The following is a 23,675-nucleotide window of genomic DNA, read 5'->3' as shown; positions in this document are numbered from 1 at the left end:
TTTTAATAAATTGGTTGAAAACATTTCTATTGTCAGAGAAGCATGACTGTGCTATGAATGGGGAATGTATTTAACTGCACAAAACTGATTAAAATGACTGGAGATTTTCAAAGGTTGAAAGGTCTAGTAGGCACTCTACTCTTGAAATGCAAAGACAACTTAGTGCCTTAAAAATATGATCCAGTAATTTTAATTACTTTCCCTGGACATTTTCATTATATAAGTGATCAGCCTACAATTATATGCCAATGACAAAAAAAAATAGTAGAGAGTCCAATCCAGTAGAAGTATTAAGCATTGTACACTCAACTTAAAATTCCTTAAAATATGACCCATTTTACAGATTGAGGCAATATCCACCTTATTAGAGCACACAAGCTCTTCTTCAGGTCTTTCCCAGGGCTCACCTGGTAAAGATCATCATCTTTCACTGCAAAGCCTGAAAACTGTCCTGTGAACAAGAGACACTCTTAAGGAATGAGCAAAATGAAGCACAGAATGGAGATAATTGAACCCAAGCTCCAGACTTATGAAGCAGAATATTAAGTGAAAAATCTTGCAATGCTGTAACAAGGGCTTTTGCACAGGCTGAGAGTGCAAAGATCTCCAAGGAAGCTTCTTATTCTAATAAAAGGCAGCACATCTGCACATGACTTTGATGAAAACCAACCCGGGGCTGCTCAGAATCTATTCAATGAAATAACCTCATCTCTGCATGGTTAAAAAGGTAGGAGGCAAATAATTCAGCTACTCCCGTCCTGTGCTGAGGGCACACGTTGTTGAGGGAAGGGATGCTGGGCACAGCCTGACAGCGCGGTGGCACCAAGGGCTGCTCACTTCTTTCCCTCCACATTAAGAGCTGTGAGCATTTTTTGGAGCTGAAGGTTTTATGCTGCACCTTCCTAACAACTTCCCAGCTTGTCACCCCCAATCTGGTCTCCATCCAGCAGCATGGAAAAACCAGAATGACCAACAGGCTTTTAAAAGGGAGGAGGGAGAAAGGTGGCAGAAGGCCCAAGACATTTCTGCAATAATGCAACACAGAACTCACTTCTTCCCCGGGAATTAATTTTGCCAGTGTGGCCCCCACCTTCTTGCCTTGTGTTGGAAATGTATCAGCTAATTCCAAGGGTGTACCTGCTCTGCCTGCAAAGAGGGAGGCCACAGACAAGCTGTGAACCACTCTGGGTACAAACAAGCTGAGCTAACATTTGAGTTGTCGTGCCTATGATTATTTTCTGGGTGACTTGACATTTTACTCATCTTTCAGGTTCTAAAAACAAAATGTTAAAACTCATGAAAAATATATAGTAGCAGATGGCAGGGTGTATTACTGTGAGTTTCCATCAGAAAGACAGAAAGAGAGAAATGTAGGGGGACTAAAAGCCTGAAATTTCCTTTTTACATGCTGCTTTATAAGCTGAAGGTAAACTGCTGGTATTTTCTGGATATTTTATAACTATTTACGAACAGCACCTCTGGCTATCTGTATGAGATGTTACATAAATACACCAGTACTGAAGATTGTATTTTAAAACCGGCAAGTCTCCATATGTTTATAAATAATTATTTAGTACATGCTATATTTCTGCTGGTACTATAAGGAAAATAAAACATTAGCTGCATAATCCCTTTCATGTACACAGCTCCAATGGAGTACTTTCTTTTGAACTTTTCCTAAGCTCACAGACTAGGTTTAGGAAACTCCTAGTGCCAGAAATCAAATTTAAATGTTCAATACATGATGAAAGACCCTTTTCTTCACTAACAGTAAAAATCAAAATCTCAGAAAAAGGCCCTCTTACAATTCAAGGGATAGACACAAGTTATCCTGACAGCAAAACTACAGACTTTCTCATCTCTCAAACACGACAGAGGCATGGACAGATGACATGGGCTGTCAAAAGTTTTAGTTCAAGTAAATCAGCTGAAAAGCTAAAGATAAAACTCCTATCTTAAAACCTGCTTCCCACTTGCACAGCCAGGATGCCATCCTGCCTCCTGCCCTCAAATACATCAATGTGATTTCACTTCAGAGTCTGCCACAGAAAAGCTGCAAGTGTCAGCCTGTCTTCAGAAAACAGACAGTTGTAATTTCTTCAGCATCAACACAAATATTCAGACTCAAATGCCTTGACTGATCAAAGGAATAAATCAAGATTGCCTTGTTGAACTCTGGTTCACCAAATAGGAATGATGCCTTCTTTGTGCAGTCACACCAACATATTTATGACTATTTTCCTGCTGAAAAGCTGCTAAAGAACTCAGGCACTTGAAAAGAGAAATAGTTCAATATGCTGGTATTCTACTTGCAATCATGTACATTTCAACTAAATTGGCAAGCAGACAGAGAGAGCCTCACAGTAGTGCAGCATTAACATCTTACACTTCACATCAGTACATGCTTTTATGTCAGCAACAAATGCAAGGGCAGCTTCATCATTTTCCAGAAACCCTTTTTCCTCCTCCTTCTTTTGGGAAACAGATATCATCTCTCAATGCTTCCTTGCTTAACTGTTTTACTGTCTGAAAATACTATCAAAGGAGCAATTAAATTAGGAACTACTTTGCATTTGAGTAAAATTTCTAATGTTGTGTTGGCTCTTCAATAAAGGCAAGGACCTTCTGAAAAGGAGGGACAAATTAATAGGAAGTGTAATGTGAAAGCACCTGAGCTAAGCAGAGCAAGCCCCTCTAGGGGAGCTCTTATTCAAAAGCAGCTTTTCTTTTTCCATATTCTATTTCTTCTGTAACCCCTGCAAGAGCGGGAAGAACCAGAAGTAAAGCCATTTTCTGAGTGGAGGTCTTGGTGTAGAGAGGTTTAATGAGCTGTAACTGATGCAATGTCCTTTCACTCTGCACTTTTTGGGAGACCCCTTTGCCTTTCCCCGCTCTGGGAGTGCTGCAGCAGAAGCTGCTGCTCAGGTACTGGCACAGCACCTGCCGCCCTCAATGTCCCCCTCCTGCAGAACCTGGGCTGCTGGGAAGCAGCACGACAAGCAGCAACAGAACACAGCCCCAGTGAAGGTCCAGCCCAAGTGTCTGGGAATCAGCATTTTATTGGACTGTTTTGCTTCTGAGGAAAAATGATTCCTTCATGATCAATTATGTATTTTGGAACATCATTAAAATGCAATGATGACTACTCTTTCTGGATTTCCAAGATTAGCAATTTGACACCCAATACCATAAACATTTAATCTGCGTGGGAGAAAGCATAATTGTTTTAGGTATAGGGATGTACCTGAAAAAAAATTTTATCTATCCTTCAGACGAAAGGACAAGAAAGCTTCATTTGTCTTTGTGCACTCTCTTAGCAGAGCTGACACTACAGAGAGAGCAAGAGAAAAAAAACAAAGAAAACCTTCGGTGTTTTCTGCAAAGTGTTTTGCTGGCAGAGAACAGGTAACCCAATTTTCCCTCTAAGTGTCAATAAAATATCAGCCTGGAGCCCAATTATGTGCCCCTTAAAGTTTTTAGTGTCCAATAGAAGAAAAAAATTCAGGAGCCACAACTTCACCTCAGGGTCCAAATTTACGTGTCCAGTGAAGGATCCTTAAAATATAGTCACTTTGGAAAATGTTGCTCAAATGATTTCAACAAAAAGTTCTCATCACAATACACTGTTTTAAATGTCACCGGGCCTTCCTTTAGAGTTATTTTTTTACCCCATACAACAATGATCTTGATGATAGTGCAATTATGTATTTTCAAGTAATTAGGCTCTTTCATCTAGGTAAATCATTTGAACAACCAAGAGATTTAAGAAACACTTCTAACTTCCTTCACCAACTTCTCACTTCTTGGAGGCTGAGGTACCAGCTAAAGAGAACTGAGCTAATTACTGCAAGGTAACTTGAAGGTTATAAATACTTGGTGCCAATAGCATTTAATAAAGGCAAGTAATTAGCATGCTGTTTTCAGGGTTCTCTCTGAACTTTGGCTTTATTAGCTGTTAATTACACTGTACTTAGATGAAAGAGGTTACTGTTACTAAACAGCTACACAATCTCGTTATTTTGCAGTTAGTGGAAATAAAATCCTGCATTTCTTTTAATTAAAGGCCAAAAAAACCCCTAGCTCAGTTGAAACAGGACTAACAAAACACCCTGCTGCTACCTGTTTTCCCGTGGATTTTGGTCAGATAGCTTTCAATAGAAACCATGCTGGCTGCGTTTTCACCTAATACTTGACATGCTCATGTGACACCAAGTATTAAGAACTGAGTTTTCAGAGTATAAAAGAACTCAGAGCAAAACCCAGGTGTCTCTAAAATGCATTTAGAATCTCTTGGTATTTTTAAGTTCTTGTACTGGCAACGTTGTAGAGAGGCAATGTGAGGTTTGTTAGGCCAGTAGAAGCACTCTGATAGCTGAGCTGCAGTCACACGCAGCCCCAGAGCTGCCTCAGCCCCGAGCATCACAGGCCATCCCTCAGATGCTGCTCCAGGTCACTTCTGGGCCACCTGCTTAGTCTGCCTTGTCTCCATTGCATCCCACCAGCAGCAGCTAAATTCTAAGGGTTTTTCATTGATTTGTGCTGACACTTGCCTGGCTCCCAGGAAACATTAGGCGTTACACCTCTGCACCCCTCATTAGCCAGCCCATGCTTCTGCAGCTTCACATCCTGTCTGCTCGGGTGCACAGCGTTCTGTCACAGATAAAATACTGCCATGGGCTGTTCCGTCCAACTGGGCATGTGCTTTAGGTATTCTATGCATTTTATGGTCAGCCAGCTCAGAAGGGACACAGCTTGTGATCTGAGCTCCCAGCTCCACATTCATTATTAACAGCACATTTGCTCCTTATTTAATGCTCCCTCACAGGCCAGCTCCAGCTGTAGCTCTCACTGCAGGCAGCAGGCCCAGCAGCACATCTGGCTGCAGGACAGGGAGGGCTGCAGCACATCCCAGTCCCTGAACGGGCCCTCACCCTGCCACTGGCAGTGAGTGGCTGCAAACACCTGCAAGGCTCAGCTCTGGAAGAAGATCAAGGCCTAATCTGAGCAGTAGAGCTCGGTCTCAGCTGATGCACAGGCAGCTGCAGCTGGGGCACTGCACCAGCTCTGCTCTGACAGGTTTGTCAGTGGCCACCTCACTCTGCCCAAAGGACTGACATCTCTAAGAGGTGCAGCTTCAGGCCTACCTACGCACCATGCCTGGGGTACAAAAGGTGATGTTCTGTAAAACACAGCTTATCACAAATTTGATTCCAAAACTGCTCTTTCCAAGGTGCAATAGCCTACAGCTCCTTTCATGCTGCTGCCTAGGACCTGCTCTCCACGTCAGGTCTCCAAGGCACCTCCTTCCCTTCCCCACACATCCTACCCAGATAAGAAAGGAACAGTAACCTCACTCCAACCCCCTGCCAAGGGCAGGGACACCTTCCACTAGACCAGGTTGCTCCAAGCCCCGTCCAACCTGACCTTGGACACTTCAGGGGGTGGGGACACCACAGCTTCTCTGGCCAACCTGTGCCAAGGCCTCACCACCCTCACTGTAAAAATCTCTCCTTCCTGATGTCCAATATAAATCTACCTGTTGTCATCATATTGCAAAAATCCTGTACCTTCTTGGTGACTTCTCATGGACAGCTCCTTGCAGCACTGACTCCTTCTTCTTGACAACACAACCAACAAACCCCAACTCTCTCCTCACCCAGCTCTCCCATCCTTTTGTAGCACTCGTCTTCTCATTGGGCACAGCTGTGGCCTGTTAAGGGCAGGGCTGTTCCTGATCTTTGGTGATCAGTACAGCTGCAACTCCTCAGGGGTGAGACTACCTTCTGCACTATCTTCATTTTCTTACATTCTGTCCCTCCACTTCTATCCTCTTTAAATTTAATTCCTGGACTGTCAGAGGCGGACTGTGAAATAAAAAAATTAAAATTCATTTTTTTAGGTAATGAAAGTAAAAATGTAGTGTCAGTGTTATATGTATCAAATCCAAGAGAATGTGAATATGGCCTTCTGGAAAAACCTCAGCCTTACTTTTATCTTCAGTGCCAATATTCTCTGGACCTCAAAGCCTGAGCCTGGACAAACTAGGACTCACTTATCCCCAAGAGGCCTACAGGCTGTGCTTCCTGCTCAGCACAATATAAAATAAATAAGATTTCAAAGTCTGGTCTACATAATTATGTAAACAATCAGAACTCAAGAGTGAGTGAAATTTATATATTTTTCCAATGAACATAGAATTCAAATCATTTAAACTTCTATACTTTTTTTTCCCCACAGAGTAACAATGGCCACATCAACAATATAAATCTGTTACATGATTACAGAAAAACTCAACTCCACATACCAAGGTATAGCAAGCTGCTATTTAGGTACCTTGGAAGAAGTATTGCAGACTGCAAGCTATATCTAAAATGCTGACACCAAGCAAAAAGAAACACCTTGGGGTTTGCTCACCTCTCAGCTGATACTTTTTCCCCCCAGGTAAGACTAAAGCACAGCATTGGAGTTATTGCTGAGTTCTACAGACTAGAGAACAAAGAGTGCAAATGCACGAAGACTCAAACCCTGTAATCTAGACAACAACCAAAATGAACTGGTGGCTCTCCCTGCTTAGCAAAGCACAAGAAAAATTACCACATTACTGGCATATTAAATAAAGATCATTCCACATGCTGGGCAATGCATTGATGTCACAGTTCATTCCCAAATGCTTCTCAGATGTTCCTTTTTTTTCCTAATAGAGCCAAAAAGATTCCTCTGCTTCTAATACTCTTTGTGAATAAAAATAGCTATCTACCTCTGTCCCTATGTTTCAGATGAGCTAAGAAAAACCAAAAGCTCTTTTCCTGTTTCATCTTTACTGACAGAATAAAAAAATCCTTAACAAAAAAATTTTCATTTTCTCACTCTGTCTGAAGTGCCAGGTAAGATACAGATGGGAATTCAATGTTCAGCTTGCTCACCAGTCAAGGGTCACAATTTATGGTTTTCTCCTTCTCTTTATGAGTGGTTCTAAAGCTGCTGAATGAAATTCCCCAGCTACATCAGCACTGGTATGAAAAAAAAAACCCAAGAGAAAGTTTCCACAAAACAACAAATACATCTCTTTTCTCAAGCCATACTTTCATGACTATATGGAGCCAACACGGAAATAACATAAAAACTTATTTCAAGTTAATAAGAACTTTGACAATTTCATTGGCTTCCACATAGAACCAAGTCTAAAGGATGTAACTGCAGAAAATACCAAGACTTCTGTGAAAAAAGGGGGGGAATGATTTTGTTAGAAGTGTTAATGCACACCTTACCTGTTTTCATGAGTCCTTGCATTCTTAAAAATCAAGATTACAAAGGCTAGATATGCCTAGATAAAAATCCCAGCTGGCAAAGTCTATACTTGCAGCCTCAAACCAACACACAGGAATCCAACTGAGCTCTGCATTTGATTTACTGCATGAGATTGAGAACATATCTTAATACAAATCCCTGCCAATATTATATTCCTTGCAACAGCATATTTCATACTCTTTTGCCAAATCTAATTTTTAAAGACTTACATAATCCCTCAACTTCCTTTTGGATATTAGCCTCTGTTCTGCTGCTTTTATTGGCTATTCAGCCTACAGTTAAATATCTCTGTGCCTTACATTAAATATTTTTATCCATCCTCACTGTTTGTACCCTGCAGTCATCTGCAGCCTATTGCTTTCTGCTTTGGTCATCGTTACTTACTGCATTCTTTAGCCTTTATTTTTTCATTTTTTTGCTCAGATGTTTCCTGACTATTCTGGTCTCTAAGCACTCTCCAAATATTTCTAATCCAGTAGTGAAGAACTGAGCACAATCTTGCTAGCAATCTCCTCAGTCAGTAAGATGCAGTACTTCACTACTGATGTAAAATATTTTTCTTAGTCTGTTTGAATTTAAATTCAGCTTACATTACAAACTTAGATACATTTTAGTGTTCATCTTGTTTTAGGAGAGTCTCAGGATTACCATTTTCAACATTTCTATTACCTTTAACAATGGCAGTGAGAAAGGACAAGGGATAAGAGGAACATCTTGCAGCATAGAATAACGTTTTTTTTACAGAAATGCAGAATTGATTTTCAGCCTCCTTTTGAGTGCCATTAGCACTCTACTGAAGACAACTCTGAGGTATCTTTAGTCCAAGTCCACTTTAAAATGGAGAAGAGACACTTGGCTTATTCCTAGGATTACTAACACTAAAAGGCAAATAACGGGAACTTCAGGAAGAGCTGTGGCTTATCAGTTCCACAAAAATGCAACCAATGTTTCTAAACCAAATCAAACCTGTCTCCTCTGGAGAGCCTTTGTCATGTGGATTTACTGACCTGTGTTGGAATGGATTTGAGGAGCATTCTTCTGCACAGTCACAGGCTTTTTTATTTCTCCTCACCACTATTTCTATTTTCAAATGGATTGCAGTATAATTTCTGCAATATAAAGTGGTTTTAAATTTAATTTATTACTTATCTCAGATATGAAGCTACACTTTAAGGAGCAACAGTAATTCATCTCCAGGACTGCGAAGTGAAAGAAGGAATCTCCTAAAGAATAACTACTTCTAAAAATTGGTCATAAGGTTTTTATGGTCTGTGCACAGAAAATAAACTGGAATTGAAAATAGATAGGGAATTGTTATTCCATGAGGGGCTACACATAAACTGCCAACCAACTGCTTTTCCTTCACGTGGTTTTGTAAGCATGGTCACCTAGAATCAGTCATGTCATTGCACTGCCCCTCCAGACTGAACAGGAGAAGCAAGGCCACTTCCCATGCTGCTGTACTGTGAAGGAAACAAATGAATTAGCAGTCCCACTGGATTAGGACTTCCACTCTCATTTTTGTCTCCTCGCCAGACTGTGCCCCCTGATGTGACTGAAGAGCAGGATGCAGGAAGGCTCACTTTTGCTATCATGTTTTACAGTTAATGGCTTTGATTTCTAGATCTGTCTGCAGTTTGGTTTTTATTTGTTGGCTGTGAAAGTTTTATTCTGTTCTGTTAGCAGCAGGAAGTGGATGGCTAACTTGTCACTGAAAAAGCCCAGAATAAATCTTGCAGCAGCCACTCGTACACTGCTGCTGAATCAGGGCAGCTCTGCAGGAAGCTGTAATGCATTATTATTGTTTGTATTATTGAGGTGCTCACTGAACAAGAAGAGCCTCTGACCAACAGAACTCACAATCCAAGGAAAGAGAGGGACTGACAGGACAGCAGCTCGTGTTTCCATGGCCAGATGGATCAACACAACCACTGCAGAGTTTACGTTATGCTGACAACACTCAAAGTCTGCAGAATCACATGCATTTTTATATTTTTCACATGCCCATGAAAATACTCACCTGCATTCCTAAAGTGTGTATTTTTCAGTATACAGAGGAAGACAGACTTTGCTAACCATGTGGCTGTGAAGCAAGAATTACCTCAGTGCAGGCTGGCACACAGGGTGGACAAAAGCCTTTCTTATGGATTTCTTTGCACAGGAAGCCTTATGCTCAAGAGTAAATATATCTCTACATAATATATCAAGTCAAGGGAAAAACCAGAAACAGCATTACAAGTATTCAGTTAGATCACTTGATCTCGGGTGAGTGTCATTCCTTAAGTTGCATTTAAAAGAGCTCTTGAATCTGAAAACTCCATTGAGAACAGGAAAACACCATTGTCACATTAAGCCTATGGATAGCAAAGTGTTCACCACCACAGAGAAATATGGGGAGTTTAGAAATCAAAACAAATTACTCTGATTTTCTGGAAAGATGCAAATGACCGAGCCCACATTGCACACCATCTTACTTGGGAAAGCACCAGCAGATCTACAGAAGCCACGATTTCCTTTGGTTCTATCCTGAAGAAACCAAGGAGTGTATAACCAATAGTCAGATCAGGTGCTGGGGTACAAAAGCTTGAAGCAAATCAGCCTCTTTGCCCTCAAAGACCTCATGGGATTTACTATGACAAGAAACACTTTCTGCAGTCTCTCTGACAATAAAAAACTGCAACTCAAATGCATTTTTCTTCTCTTAGCTACCTGCCACTGAATTTATAACAGCAGGAGATGGTGCAATCCTTGACACATTGCTGTCTCAAGACTCAGGTCTGCATTAAACATTTTTAGGTTTTCAGGTACAGTGTCAGAGCATTACAATTAAAAACCAAACTAAACAAAAAAACTCCATCAGATTCAGTTACTCCAGTACTGCAAAACTAAACAGAGGGGAAAAAAATACAGAAATTCATTTTTCAAAGAAAACCAAACACAAAATACCTGATGAAACAAACAAGAATTTCATCAAAAGCAGAACTAATGGAAACCACTGAATTTACAGGAATGAGGGCTGCAATCCCAAAACTGCATGCATGGTTTTTGTCATAATCCACCATGGATAAACTGCTAAATTAAACTCAGCACCAAGCTTATTCCATGGATTTGGAGGTGTCCAGCTCACACAGGTGCAGAACAGGAGGAAGAGGCCCACGAGGAATTACCAGCATTGCTCTGGCAGCCGTAGAAGTGTCACAGTCAAAGCAGAACCAGCTCACCTGCACCCCTGTGGCCCCTCTGCAGTCCTCTTGCTCTGGGAGAGGATTTTTATCATGCTTTTAACTTCAAACATCAGTATGATTTTAACAGAAAGAGCTGGGCTCTATTGAGCAGCAGTTGTATTCATCTTACTAGACTAAAATTCACAGAGGCTGGCACATAAACCAAACTGCTTTTAGAAGTTAGATGTTATGGAGACTGACTGGTAGAACGTACTATATGCTGGTAGCAGCCCATAAAATATGTAAGAAAATTTTTATAACTTTTTTTTAAAGTTGTATTTTAGTTCTGAAATCTAATTCTATCTCTCTACTGTCTCACAGTGTGCAATATTCCACACTACTACAGCTGACACAATATGCTCAAGTAAACCAGTCTTGCTAGGGCATCAGACAGCCACAGAGATACCCTAGTCAGGCATTTTCCTTCTCCTTGGCACTTCTGAAGAACTGAATGCACTTTTTACCTGCTATTTCCAACAAGTGAGTAAGAAATAGCTTAGGAGCTTCAGGTCAAATTAAGGAAGAACGTATGCACACACACAGCAGACACATTCCACAATGGTATACAGGTATTACAGCTAACCAACTGGGAACCCAGAATGATTTAGCCCAACAGAAGTTCATCATCATTAATTTCTCATGTAATTTAAAGATGTGATTAAAAAGATTTTTTAACATCCCCAAAGCAAAGATTTATGGCTCAGTGGTTCTGCAGCTGACACATGTGATGACACATCTGTCATTTCTTTCCGATAACCTTCTACGTGATCCTACAGATAAAGAAGCAATTAACTTAGAGAATTAGACTTCCTCCTGTGACAGGGACCATCCTTTGCCTTGACAATTCAGGCTTTCTGCCTGAACCTTTTAGTCCTTCTGTCTTAACACAATATATAGAGAAAATTCTGTTCCAAGGAAAATATTTAGGTCATTCTTGTGCACGAAAAGCTGAACAGCCAAATGACTGCATTTGTAAAATTTATAGCCAAGTGGTCTGCTTTGCCTTGGGAAGTTCTGGTTCCTTTCCATGCATGCTGCAGAGGGTGAAAAGATACTTAATGGGTTTTAAATAACTGCAATAATTTAAGCAGTGCTGAGTAATGTGGATGAATTTAATACAGGGAATATACAATTAGCTCTTAGTGGGGAAATCTATTATTAAACAGAACTATATTAAACAAAAGGTTAGGCCACCAATGTGACTAAGAAAGCAACAAAGAAGTGACAGCACTGGCTATGGAAAATGGAAGAGGACTGATCCAACCAAATAGAAATGTTTATATTTGATGGCAGGCACTCTGGAAACAATTTATGAACAAGGCCACATACTTTTAAGGTGCAATTCACTTAACCAGGGCCTCCCTGAAGATCAGCTGTTTTTCTGTGTTTATGTCTACTGGGGGAATTTACAGGAGTAGCTCCATTAGAGGTGTCTGCCTTATAAACCTCAACATCCAGGCGAGATGAGAGACTGGGTGGAGACTGAAGGGCTAGGAACTGATTCCTTTTGGCTGAACCCTCTCCATTAGCAGAACAATGTTTATCACAGCTCTTTTCTCCAGTGTTAGTGCTGGGAGACTGCAGCCTGAGCCTTGTACTGCCCACTGCCATGCACACATACACTAACAGATGCACTGCTCTCCTCCAGCTCACAGCCCTAGCAGCTGTTGAGTATACCCAGAAAATATTATCAAGGAGATATGTCAAACAAAATTAAATCACAAAAGACAATCCTCCTTAATTCTGTACTGCCAGTAGTTAAAATGTAAGCTTGGTGGAAATGAGCTAATCTTGAGTACTGAAAGGATACAAAGCCTACATTTAGAACCTCTTTTCACACTAGTAGCACCCAATTCTCTGTCACAGTCACTGCAGCAGAACTCAGTAAAACTCCTGTTTAATGAGATGTCATTTATCTGCAAATACACTTTACAATAATGTATTTCTAACTACTGCAAATTGATTTTGTTTCATTCCTTCCACATGTCATTGTGCCACCGAGGATAACTCCTTTGATATTAATAGTAATGAAGATGCATCGCATCTGACAGCCCTAACAACATGTTTAATACAACATTTTAACTACACGTAGATGAAGAATCAGAAGGGAACACTTTTTTTAGGTTCCATTGTTTCAGAACACAGTCCTGTATAAAAGAAATTATCCTACTTAAAAGTTATTTCCACTTTGATATTACTTCTATTTAATTTGACAGTTTTATTTTGGGAAGATTGCTTTCTGACATACTGCAAATTATTTTCCCAAACAATATGGTTTATCCTTCTGTATCTGCTGTAATCAAATTTGTCTCAATAGTCTCCTGTTTCTGGTATATAACTCTGGCAATTTAATACCCTAACTTATTTTAAAATGACAATCCTAAGGTGTCACTTACAAAGAGAAACAATACAAAACATGCTGTCTCCGACTGCTGTTGCACAACACAGTGATGGATTTATTCAGGCTTTGTTTCACTCACTTTGTTACCAGAAAGTGGTGCTGCTGGAGAACAACACACGTTCTGCCAGAGATGTTTGTCAGATCTGACCCTTTTCCTGCCACCTGAGTTTCCATTTAGGAGACTCTCCAAGCATGCTCCCTTATCTAATTCAAACACTGCCATTGTACTCTCCACAGGAAAACCATTTAGGAAGCTTCACCTTAATTTCTGTTCTCTCCCACCTGATTTGTTTGCCTAAGGAAAGCACCCACTTAACAAGGAGGCAAATCTCATTTACAATTGCGTGTACAGAGGATGTTTCGGAAAAGAGCATATGCTGCAATTTTAAAGAAAATTAAAAGTTGAACTGCAGGGTCAAGCCTTTTGTTTAAGGAAGCACTGTATGCAGAGCTGCTGTAGCTTGACATATATATTAACACTGAAAAAAACAAAAAACATGGTTAAAAATGAAGCAAAAATAACCCACTGCACGCGGTGCTGTCCTCGTCTTTCCTTCTTGCAGTTCCTCATTCCACTAACCAAGTTCTAAGAAAACATTCTCCCTTATTTTTAGCACAATTAGGGCAACAATCAGTATGATACAGATTATTAGCTTCTAGACCAAGCTGAGAAAGGTGACCACCTACTACCTGATTTGGGACAACACTCCTCACAAAAAGCACAGAAGAAATACTTACAGGAAGAAATAATGTTAAGATTAGTTAGCGCTACTGACCAACAACTATCACCTCACTTGAACAGCACAAGAGAGTGGAAAAGGACCTTCAGGAATGCACAACTCTAAACATAAAAATGGAAATTGTCAAGTCATTTAGTGACAGAATGAGCTTTTAAGACCATGAATAACACAAACCCTCCTTGCAAGCAAGTGCCATAAATTAGAGATGAGAGAGGTGAAATGCTGCAAGCAACTCCTGACATCCCAAACTATTTCAAACAGCCAGTAACCCTGTCCACTCTTCAAAGTTTATGCTGACATTTATTGTTGCTCACTGCATTTACCTCCTGCTTGTAAAACTCTCAACACGTGCATTAAATATGAACAGCTCCAGGGTGGAGCCCTGAAGTTCCAAGTATGAACAGCTACCCACTTTCAGATTACAAAAATCACGTTGCTGTAATGACCATTATTTTGTGCACATACTTTACCTGCACATCGTTGGTGTTCATCCTTGTTCCATCCTTGCCAACGAAGATATCATCTATGTCAACCAGAATGTACCTATCCAAGGACAGTGTGAGCTTCTTTCCAGAGAGGAAAGAGATGGCATCTATGAAAATCAGCTTGTGCAGCCAAAAATTCAAGTTATTGCCGAAAAGGACTCGTTGAATCCCATCGTGAAGCCCCAAGTCATGAATTACTGTGGCATAGAGAGCAGCAGGTGGAGAAAGGCTTTCTGACGTCTTTACTTTTGCAAATATCACTGGTTGATAAGTTGTGTGATTAATCTGGAAAACAGCCCAGTCATTTCCAAGCAAGGGCCCCTTCTCAAGCTTAGAAGGTTTAGTCACATGGAGCAGTGGGGAATGAGGGTTAATGCAACAGTCCTTAATACCCAGATTGCTGTGGACATGGAAAGGAAAACCCTTCCACTGAAAGCTCTGCAAGCTGTTCTCATTGCCTTTGTGAAATCCGATCACACCCACACCATATTCTATGCAGTACTTATCTAGAAGGCCTCTGTTCCACGAGTCCATGTTCACGTACTTAAGAATGTTCTCATACACTATGAGAGCGTACTTGCCTTTGTTCTTGTCTATAAGCACCGGGAGGTCACCTTTCCCAGATGCAATCTCAATGTGAAACTGAAACCTGCTAGATTCCAGAATGGTTATGATATCTTGGCCTAATGCTGAGTACTGGCTTTCCACAAACACCAGCACTACAAGGTCTGTCCTCAGGGGATCAACAGGCTTCATGGTCTTCACCTCCATCAGCTTGTAAGGCAACAGTTGAGCATCACCACATTCCACTTCTGAAGAGGTTTCAGGGAGTTCATTTTCCTGTTTGTAGCCATTATACAAGTAGTAGGCAGAAATAACTATGCTCACCATACAAAAAGTGGCCAGCAAAATTACTGTTCTTTGAAAATGTCTGTGAAGTTTCAGGATAAAACTCATGGTGTTTACTTGCCTTAGACAGCTCTCAACAGCAGCATGAAAAACAAACACAGATTCTCAACAACTTGTTCCAGTCCTCTGAAATATTTATGTCACCATTGCAGCACACACATCTATCTTCCACAGAGCTTTACTGAAGGTACAGTCTAGAAGAAAAGAAAATCAGAGATTTAAATGAGACACCACCTTGTGAAGAATCATCTGCTTAAACTAATGGGGAGCAAAGAAATCACTGCCAGCCAGACGTTTGGAGACCAACAGCTCAACATTTTGCAATAACATATTTTTTTCTGCTCCCACTACTTGCCATGTGCATTTGAAGGTCTCTAAATCTGACAGGTTCCTCAACTCAAGAGGATTAAATAAAGCAGGCAGAGGCACTGAAAAGCAAGACATAAAAGGAAAGTATTTACAGTGTTTTAGAAATTCTTTTAACCTAAAGAAAAAAGTTAACTCCAAGTAGACAACTGCTAACAACCAAAGAATTGAAGAAAATTTATAACTGTAAAAAGCTGGGGCAACATGATGAAACAAATTCTATCTTGTATTAGTTTTTCAAAGAAGCAAGAACATGCACATCTTAACTGCTGTACAAACATGTACTGATACACTCTATATTACATCTATTAGAGGAATTTTTTTAAGCAAAACTTGCTTCCTGCAACATTAGAGGAAAACAAAGCATTTTTCTGGACTGTGGATTTGTAAGCTGTTAGAAGCATTTCTTTGCATTAAAAAAACCCATAGAACAATCAAGCTCTTACATTTGAAAAGAGAAAGTAATAAATCAAAAGTTGAACCTAACATGCAGATCACCTAAGGATATACTTATGTTCTACCTTGTACTTAAGGAAAGAGTAATTTTTCAAACCAGCAGTACAACTGCTGTCAAAACTCCCTAGTAAAACAACTGGCTGGTGTGACAAGCATAAAATAATGATCATAAGTCATAAACAAAGATTCAAAGCAGATTTTGAAAAATATTTAGTGTGTCAAGATCTAGAACATGCCACTGTAACTTCAGTGTAGTTTGCACCCAGGCCCATTTGGAAATGGGATTAGGATAAGGTGTGGCATTAATGCGGTCATTTCCATACTGAGAGGTTAATCCTTCCATTCCTGGTTGGGTTTTTTTTAATCCTACATTGTAAGCAAACTGGTCTTTCACTCCAGATTTTCAAAAAGGGTAAAAAAAGTTATATACTTAACAATACCTATGTCATGTCCAGAAATTTAATTAAACCCTGAAGACAGATCTTCCTAGTGTCATGATGAGCATAAAGTAATAATAAATGAGAAAAATCAGATGAAGGGAGAAAAACTCCAAGTCATTCTATTCATCAAAACTGCAAAATTCAGCATGACCAGCAAGTGCTGAGAGCTGTCTCATTCATAGTTAAGATTCAGAGCAAGATTCCTTCTGTCTGGATAGATTCTGCTTTAGATGGATTTTAGTCTCCTCACCTTCTATTCACAGATAACTGTTTATCAACCCCTCCTCTTCTGGGAAGTCTTAAATTCAGCCTTGAACCTTAGCTGCAGCAGCACAAACTCAAAGCTTTTGGGCAGGAGACCTGCCTTTCACCCAGGCTCACTAATTAGTGTTAGACCAAAATAACATAACTCCAACTTCCTGGGTTTTATCTTATGTATAAAGACCAAGCAACAATATGAAGGTACCTTCAGAAGAACTCAACATTCTTAATAACTGCAACGTCCAATCCTTGCCACACTAGCTTCAAGAATATCAGTCTGGATGGCATAACAGAGCTATTTAACATGGTAACAAGTCAGGTGACAAAGAGAAGCTTTATCCTGAATGAGTTAACACCAGAGAGAGGTTTCCAGACAGATGATTTTTCATTACACACACGAAGGGTTCTCTTCATTTTGCATTTCCAAAATGCATTTCCAAAATGCATTTCTTGGCCTGAATGCCAAGAAACACATAATTTTAGTGCCTAAATTTAACACTGACTGCATTCTGTAGAAAAGCTGTACACACACCTATTTCTCTTTGATAACCACAGATCTGGCTGGTCTGTATACAGAAAAAATGAGAATTGACACTGACCTAAGCTCATAGCAAGGAAGGGCTGATGAGACAGAGCTGTTTGAACAGGATATTTCACAAGGGTTGCAAGCCAAGAAACATTTGCAGCAAGGACACGGTTCCTAATCCCATTCCTTAGAGAGGAAAATCTGGAGCCAGCCCAGACACCCGTGTTTTCTTCAAGAAAAGCCCTGTCATTGTATCCTGGCTCCTAATTGCAGGTGCCCCCTGGGGCTACAGAGTGCAGCTGTATGGAGGAGTGGCTGGACCTGCCAAGACAGAGGTGAGGTTCGACTGTGAGGAATGAGGAATTCTCTGAGGCACAGGACACAGCCAGACTTGGCACACTCCCCGCTGAAGGCAGTCAGGAATTGGGATGCAACAGAGCAAGGCACGAGGTTTAAATGCACACTCTCACACTCTCTAGTATCAGCTTGAGGCTTAGGTAATTTTCACTTGCTTAAGGACTGGTTTGCATGGCAGGAGTTCCAAAGAACACAGAAAGAAGAAAACAAAAATGTCAAAGAGAACATGCATTTTACAATATCAACAGTCTCAAAGCCTTGATAAGGTACAGTTGCTTTCCTTGAGGGACAGCAGCATTTTCTCCTGAGCAATAGTCCTTGCTGGATACTCTAGTGCTGTATTAGAGCAGCATGCTAAAACAACTCACAATGCACCGCCTTGACAGTGACATCCTTGGGATTCACCACACCACACACTGAGGGACCTATGGAGATCATGACAGTGACCTTTATCACATCTCTAGAAGTGGCTTCAGGGAAGATGCTCCCTGCTTGCTATCATTTCCTACAGTATAACCAGACAAAAAGTGCAATTCTCAATGTATCTACAGTGAGTAAGCTGTGAGAAGCAGCATTTCAGAAGAGGAGTGCTTGAGGAGTCTTCCTTTCATGACCAAAGAATGCAATATTTACCAAAGAAAGGAGAAGTCGTGATAACATCAACATCAATAAAAAATATCTAAGTATAAGAAAAAGGCTTAAATTTAAAAAAAAGTCTAGAAAGTCTTCACAAGAGTTCAAGCTTTTTAGCATTGTTTCAGTGAAAAAACATGAAAAACACAGATAGATAGAGCTGACCATAGATAGAGCTGCCTGCATCAGCAGTCTCAGCTCTTTTTGATTTCTACAGCCATGTGGAATTCAGTGACAGAGGAATATGGTCCCACCTGTACCCCAAATCACTTCAAATCACCTGAAAACAGGAATCCGATATTAATAAATCCAGAGTTCTGTAATGCTGATGTTGCAATAAATTTTACCTATAAAATAACTTGTGTGGTATTTTTCCATGGTTTGAAGCAATAAAATTTGCCTCTTTGTTTTTCTATCTAGAACTTTATTTCTTTAGAAGAACCTGCATTTCATCTCCTATTTTACATTTTCATGCCACTGTGTTAAAATTCAGACCAGGACCTTTTACCTCTACTGCTCAAAGCAGGAGGTATCAAAATGCTCTCTTAAGGTGAAAATTAGCATCTTTGAATATTCAGAATTTGGTTTTTAACTTACAGACTCTCTATGGAGAAGATCTTGCTGAGAGAAAGCTGAGTCATGGAAGCAAGTTTTGCATTTTGTTATGAACACAGACAGCAAGGCTCAATGCTCTTGTCATCTGCTGCAGAAATTGTTTCTGCAGCCCAGAACCTGCTCATGTGAAAATCTTCCTGGTACAGGAAAGAAATACCACCTTATTAAGCAGTAGATTTACCATTCTGAACATACTGCTGGGCAGTCACAATTACAGGCATCTGCAGGCAGCCAGCATGAAACAGATGCATTTGAATAGACATCTTCAATTTGGATTGGTTTGGGGGGTTTATAACTTGTTCTGCTCGCTGTTTCAGGGTTTTTAAATTCACTACCAAAGTAGCACTGATCATAGAACAAATACTGTGAGGAATCCCAAAGACCCAAAGGACACCGTGAGTTCCTACCACTTGCAGCTTTCTTTAGTTTGTTGTTTCATTGCTAAGCATAAATGACCAAATTCTTGGCTTCTGTATATCATTTCCCCCTGATAACCCTCATGAAAACTCTTCCACAAGACAATACAGGCTGGAAATGCAGCCTACTAAATTCTTAACAGAGGTTCTCAATCCAGAAACTGCAAAGTGCACATAATCTTAAAAAATGTCTGATAAAGTTGAATCATGAGTATCAACACAATTTTTAAAATGACAAGCAACTTTTTTCTGCTGTCCTAATATCAAGATTAAAGCAATAGGCTCAACTAAAATATCCATAAATAAGCAAGAAATTGTTCTCAGTTTATCAGATCAAATTTATCAAAGCCCAGTAAGAAAACTCTGGTTTAGTCTTACCTCAGGCCTGTGCTAAGGCAACTGTTTGCTGCGGCCCTTGATTAGAAACAATAAAGTTGGGTCATACTTAAAGGTAAAAAACATACTCTTAAAGGGTAACAAAAACCCTTGTCATCAAGAACTACTAAAAAGTTCTGGACTGAGTAGTCATCAATATTATTGAGGTATACTACATTTATCTAGAGACATATTTTTAATAACTTTCTTCTAATAATCCCCATCACTATAGTCCCATTCTGTTCTTTACCAGCCTGGACACTACCACAGTGCTGGTGACATGCTGGGGATGCATTACATGAAAAATGAGTTTTAAATGCTTTAAACAAAGAGCAGAAAAAAAGGAGGCATATTGTTAAGCATTTTACTACAGACATTTAAATCTCTACTGATTAGAATGCTGCTTAACTGCTCTGAACATAAAGGTCTGCTCTGGCCACTCACTATGAAATACAACTTCACAGGAAATATTCTGAAGTCATTTTAGTGTTACTAAATTGGAAATCTTTGGATATACAAAGGATGTGGTAGGAAACAGCAAAGCACAACCGAACACAACCAAACCTGGGGTGAACAGCAAGGCTCAGACTTTTAAATCAGTTATGAAAACACCAAAATAACCTCTGAGTACCCCTACTTACAGCATTACTCTACTGACTAAAATATTCAAGCATTAACAGCCCAAATGAGTAAATCCAGGTTGAGAATGAGACCTCGCAACTGCATATTAAAAAGACATTTTCAACTCGTAAAAAGGTGATATGAGACATGAGTTGTCAAGGGAAGCCTTTGAAACCCTTTAGTATCAACAACAAACCCTGGAATGTGTGATTATTGAAAGGTTTACATTCCCTCACAGCTGTTAGAAAAAAAGGGAATGGTTCAGGCAGCACAGCAATTCTGATGGATAGAAATTCTTTTTCAAGTCCTTCAGGTAAGCAGTTTGTAGTTTCTACTGTACCTGCGGTATCCTAACCTCCATGCTGCATTGCTTAATGCAGCACTAGATACCCTTATAGGATAGGGATTCAAGCATTACAGTTTGTCAAGGAAAAATATTTCTAAATATTAAATATACAACGTTTAAAATCGTTTAAAAGAAGGTTGTAAAGACTTCAACAGAACACAAAAGTTTAGTTTAGTCTTCAAATTACTCTTTGCCTTCATACAACACTTTGTACAGAAATATCTTAAAGCTCTTGACATCACACAATTTTTCTGAGATAAACGCTGTTACTTTTCAGCAATTGCAAAAACATCACTATCTAAAGAGCAAATGCTTTGCTCAAGGTGTCTGAGATAAATGTCCAGCACACTGGTCCATGACCATACCATTACTTCCCCTCTCCTTTCTCCCACAACTGCCAAGTGTGAAGAGTTAATAATAAGGCAGAGTTCAGAACCAGTTCTTCCATGACACCTGACTGGGGATGCTGACAGTGAGAGAAACCCTTTCTTTCACTTACCATTCCATTAGGAAGAGAAAACCCCACCACACCAAAACCTGAAGCAATTATCCAGCATATCAGGCATCGAATTGAGTAATATACAAGTTTTCTGCCATTTCCCGAGGGCTGCACATGACAGCTGAACCGAGCAGCAGCATACATCAATTTCTGACAGGATTTGGGGAATCCAAGCAGCTACAACCACCCGAAGTTATGAATAATTACTGCACTAGGCTGACTAATTGTGTGCCCCAACAGAGCCATAACCAATTCCCGCAGACACTAGAGGGCAACAGCATCCCGCTGAACAGCTCCGCGAGGAGAGCGAACGGGAAAAGCCCAGCCCCTGAAGGGCTGCTGCGGGGACCGCGCCAGGCAGATGCTCAGTGCGCCGGGAAACAAGAAAAACAAACCAAAACCCCAAGAAAGCCCACAGAACAACCCCGCAAACGCTGCCTCGGCAGCGGGAGCCTCAGTGCCGGCACCCGCCCCGTCCCGCCGCGCTCCCGGCCCGGGCGGTGCCTGCATTGGAGCGGGAGCCTGCGGGCAGCTCGGGCACAACTTTGCCGGGGGCACGGAGCCGGCGGGCGCGGAGCTGAGCGGCTTCGCCGCGCCGGGCCCGCGGACACCGCCGGCCCCGCTCGTTACCTCCGGGCGCGCTCCGCCAGCATGTCCCCGCGAGGTGCCTCAGATCCCGCCGCCGTCTGTGCCCTCCGCAGAGACTGCTCCGGGAAAGGCGCCGGGGCACGGAGCCGCCCGGGGCGCGGAGGTGCGGCGGGGCTGCCGCCGGGGGTGCAGCACCGCCCGGCAGCCTCGCCGCGCCCTCCCGGAGGAGGAGCCGCGCTCGCCGGCGAGGGGCGGGCGGGGGCTCCGCCGCACCGCCTCCCACATCGCCCGCCCTCCTCCGGGGCTCGGCCGGGCCGGTGGCGGCTGCGGCCCCGCGCCCTCAGGCTGCGCCCGCACGCAGCGGCCCGAGGCGCCCGCCCCTCACGGCACCTGCGGCGCCCCCCTCCCACACGGGGGCCGCCGCCGCCTCACTTGTGGGATTCTTAGTCCGTGTCTTAAATAAAGTATGATTTAAAAAAAAAAATCTTTTTTTCTCCTCCAAAACCAATTTAGGAAGCCCCTGCTGCAGTCGCGCTGAGGCGAAGTTTAACTCACACCCTCCCGCCAAATCTCTCGCTGTCGGTGCAGCTTTAGGTATGGCCGATTTCTGAGCCGGTCTAAAGGTAGCACACAAGGGTGGAAATTCCGTGAGGTCAATTACATTTTGTCAAGACAACGTAGGGTTAAAAACTTGAGAGAATGCCAGTTAATGTGTTTGCAGCCTCGCTGCTTTTCTTTATTGAATTTTCTAACCCTATGTTAAACACAGTTAGTCCCATTGTATTTTTCACTGACACCCTGCATCCCTCGCTCTGAAGATGGAACTGCTCCATTACTACAGGTGAAGGAGTTACGATTCCCTGTGTGAACTAAATTGGCTTTCACAAATGGGAAATAAAATGAATAAATTTTACAAGTGCCCTCTTGATCTAGCTAATTTACCTCACAATTGCCCAGTGATTGTTAGCTCACCTAATGGCTCACAGTTCAATACATCGGATTAACTCCATCACTGACTGCTTGTCTGTCCAAACCTTCCTCTCTGTGACTAACTCAAGGCAAAAACTTAAAGGAGAAAAGCTACAGCCACCTGAATGTTGCTTTTCCAAACATCAGGAGAATTTACAGCTCTTAATTCAGGAATACTGTTATTTACTTGCTCCTCTTTTACTCCCTTTTATTCTCATGACACACTAAATACCCCAAATTTTACTGTCTTCTAGACTACAAAACAGTGCAAGGTCCATAAGCTAGACTTAGAGTAGAAAAGAGAACTTGTCACAAGGGCTTACTATGTGTGAGGTTATTAATCCCTGGAATAGAGAGTCATCTGAAATCCTGTTGCCCTCTCAGTATTCTCCAGAAAGGGACTTCCTCCCCGATTAAGCTTCTCAACTAGGTGAATATCCTGACATAGTCTTGTTTTGGGGACTCTCTATTATGACAGACTTTTCCTACAACAGGCTAGGAAGCATGGGGTGGAAGTCAGTCACAAGTGCCTGAAATTCTCAGCTGTGAGTTCAAAGCCACATTTTCCCTCCTACCCTTCTCTCTGAGCAGCTGTTTTTAGGTTATCACTGGCCAGCCTGGTCAGACACCTGGAGAGCACCTGTCCTCAGAAGCACTTGGTTGCTCACAGAGATGTGCCAGACACCTCACAGCTGAGGGCTGCAGCACTGCACATCAGCAGCTGCAGCACTGAGCCCTCCTGGCAGGAATATTAACAACTTTCATCTTTCTTGGTGCTACTTTTCAGGTTTTTTGGTCTTGAGCTGTCAGTGCAGCCTGAACTGGGAGTGATGTCTTAGCCATTCTTAGAGAAATACATCTTAAGGCACCGCTGACTGCACTTTTGGCCAAGATTTCTGCCTGGCACACAGCACTTCTCAAAAAAATAGGAAAATGAGTAGTAAATCCAGACAAGAAATTAGGGAAGAGGAAAACCTACTGAACTGCAGGCAAACAGAGACACATCTAGACAACTGCTACTCTCCACCATGAACTAAGGACTCAGCTTTCTGCATTTGTTAATGCTGGCCTCTACACATGAATGCTCCCTTTCCCTTTCATGTTTTTCTTCCAACTCAAGTCTTCACCTGAACGATGTCC

General features: G+C 41.5%; 1 protein-coding gene across 1 annotated transcript in view; it reads right to left on the bottom strand.

The window, feature by feature from the left end:
- Positions 1-21,744, bottom strand: part of LOC131556482 (bifunctional heparan sulfate N-deacetylase/N-sulfotransferase 3) — a 50,679-nt gene extending 28,935 nt beyond the window's left edge. Inside the window, exons 1-2 of the mRNA XM_058803050.1 lie at positions 21,609-21,744; positions 14,144-15,261 (exon numbers count right to left, since the gene is read on the bottom strand). Of these exons, the coding sequence (XP_058659033.1) occupies positions 14,144-15,115 (972 nt within the window). The 5' untranslated portion in view covers positions 15,116-15,261; positions 21,609-21,744. The remainder of the gene's footprint in view (positions 1-14,143; positions 15,262-21,608) is intronic.
- Positions 21,745-23,675: the final 1,931 nt, after the last annotated feature.

The sequence above is a fragment of the Ammospiza caudacuta genome, chromosome 4, assembly GCF_027887145.1.
Source record: "Ammospiza caudacuta isolate bAmmCau1 chromosome 4, bAmmCau1.pri, whole genome shotgun sequence".
Taxonomy (NCBI): domain Eukaryota; kingdom Metazoa; phylum Chordata; class Aves; order Passeriformes; family Passerellidae; genus Ammospiza; species Ammospiza caudacuta.
Note: the sequence above shows the minus strand (reverse complement) of the source record. Positions and strands in the feature narration are given on the sequence as shown.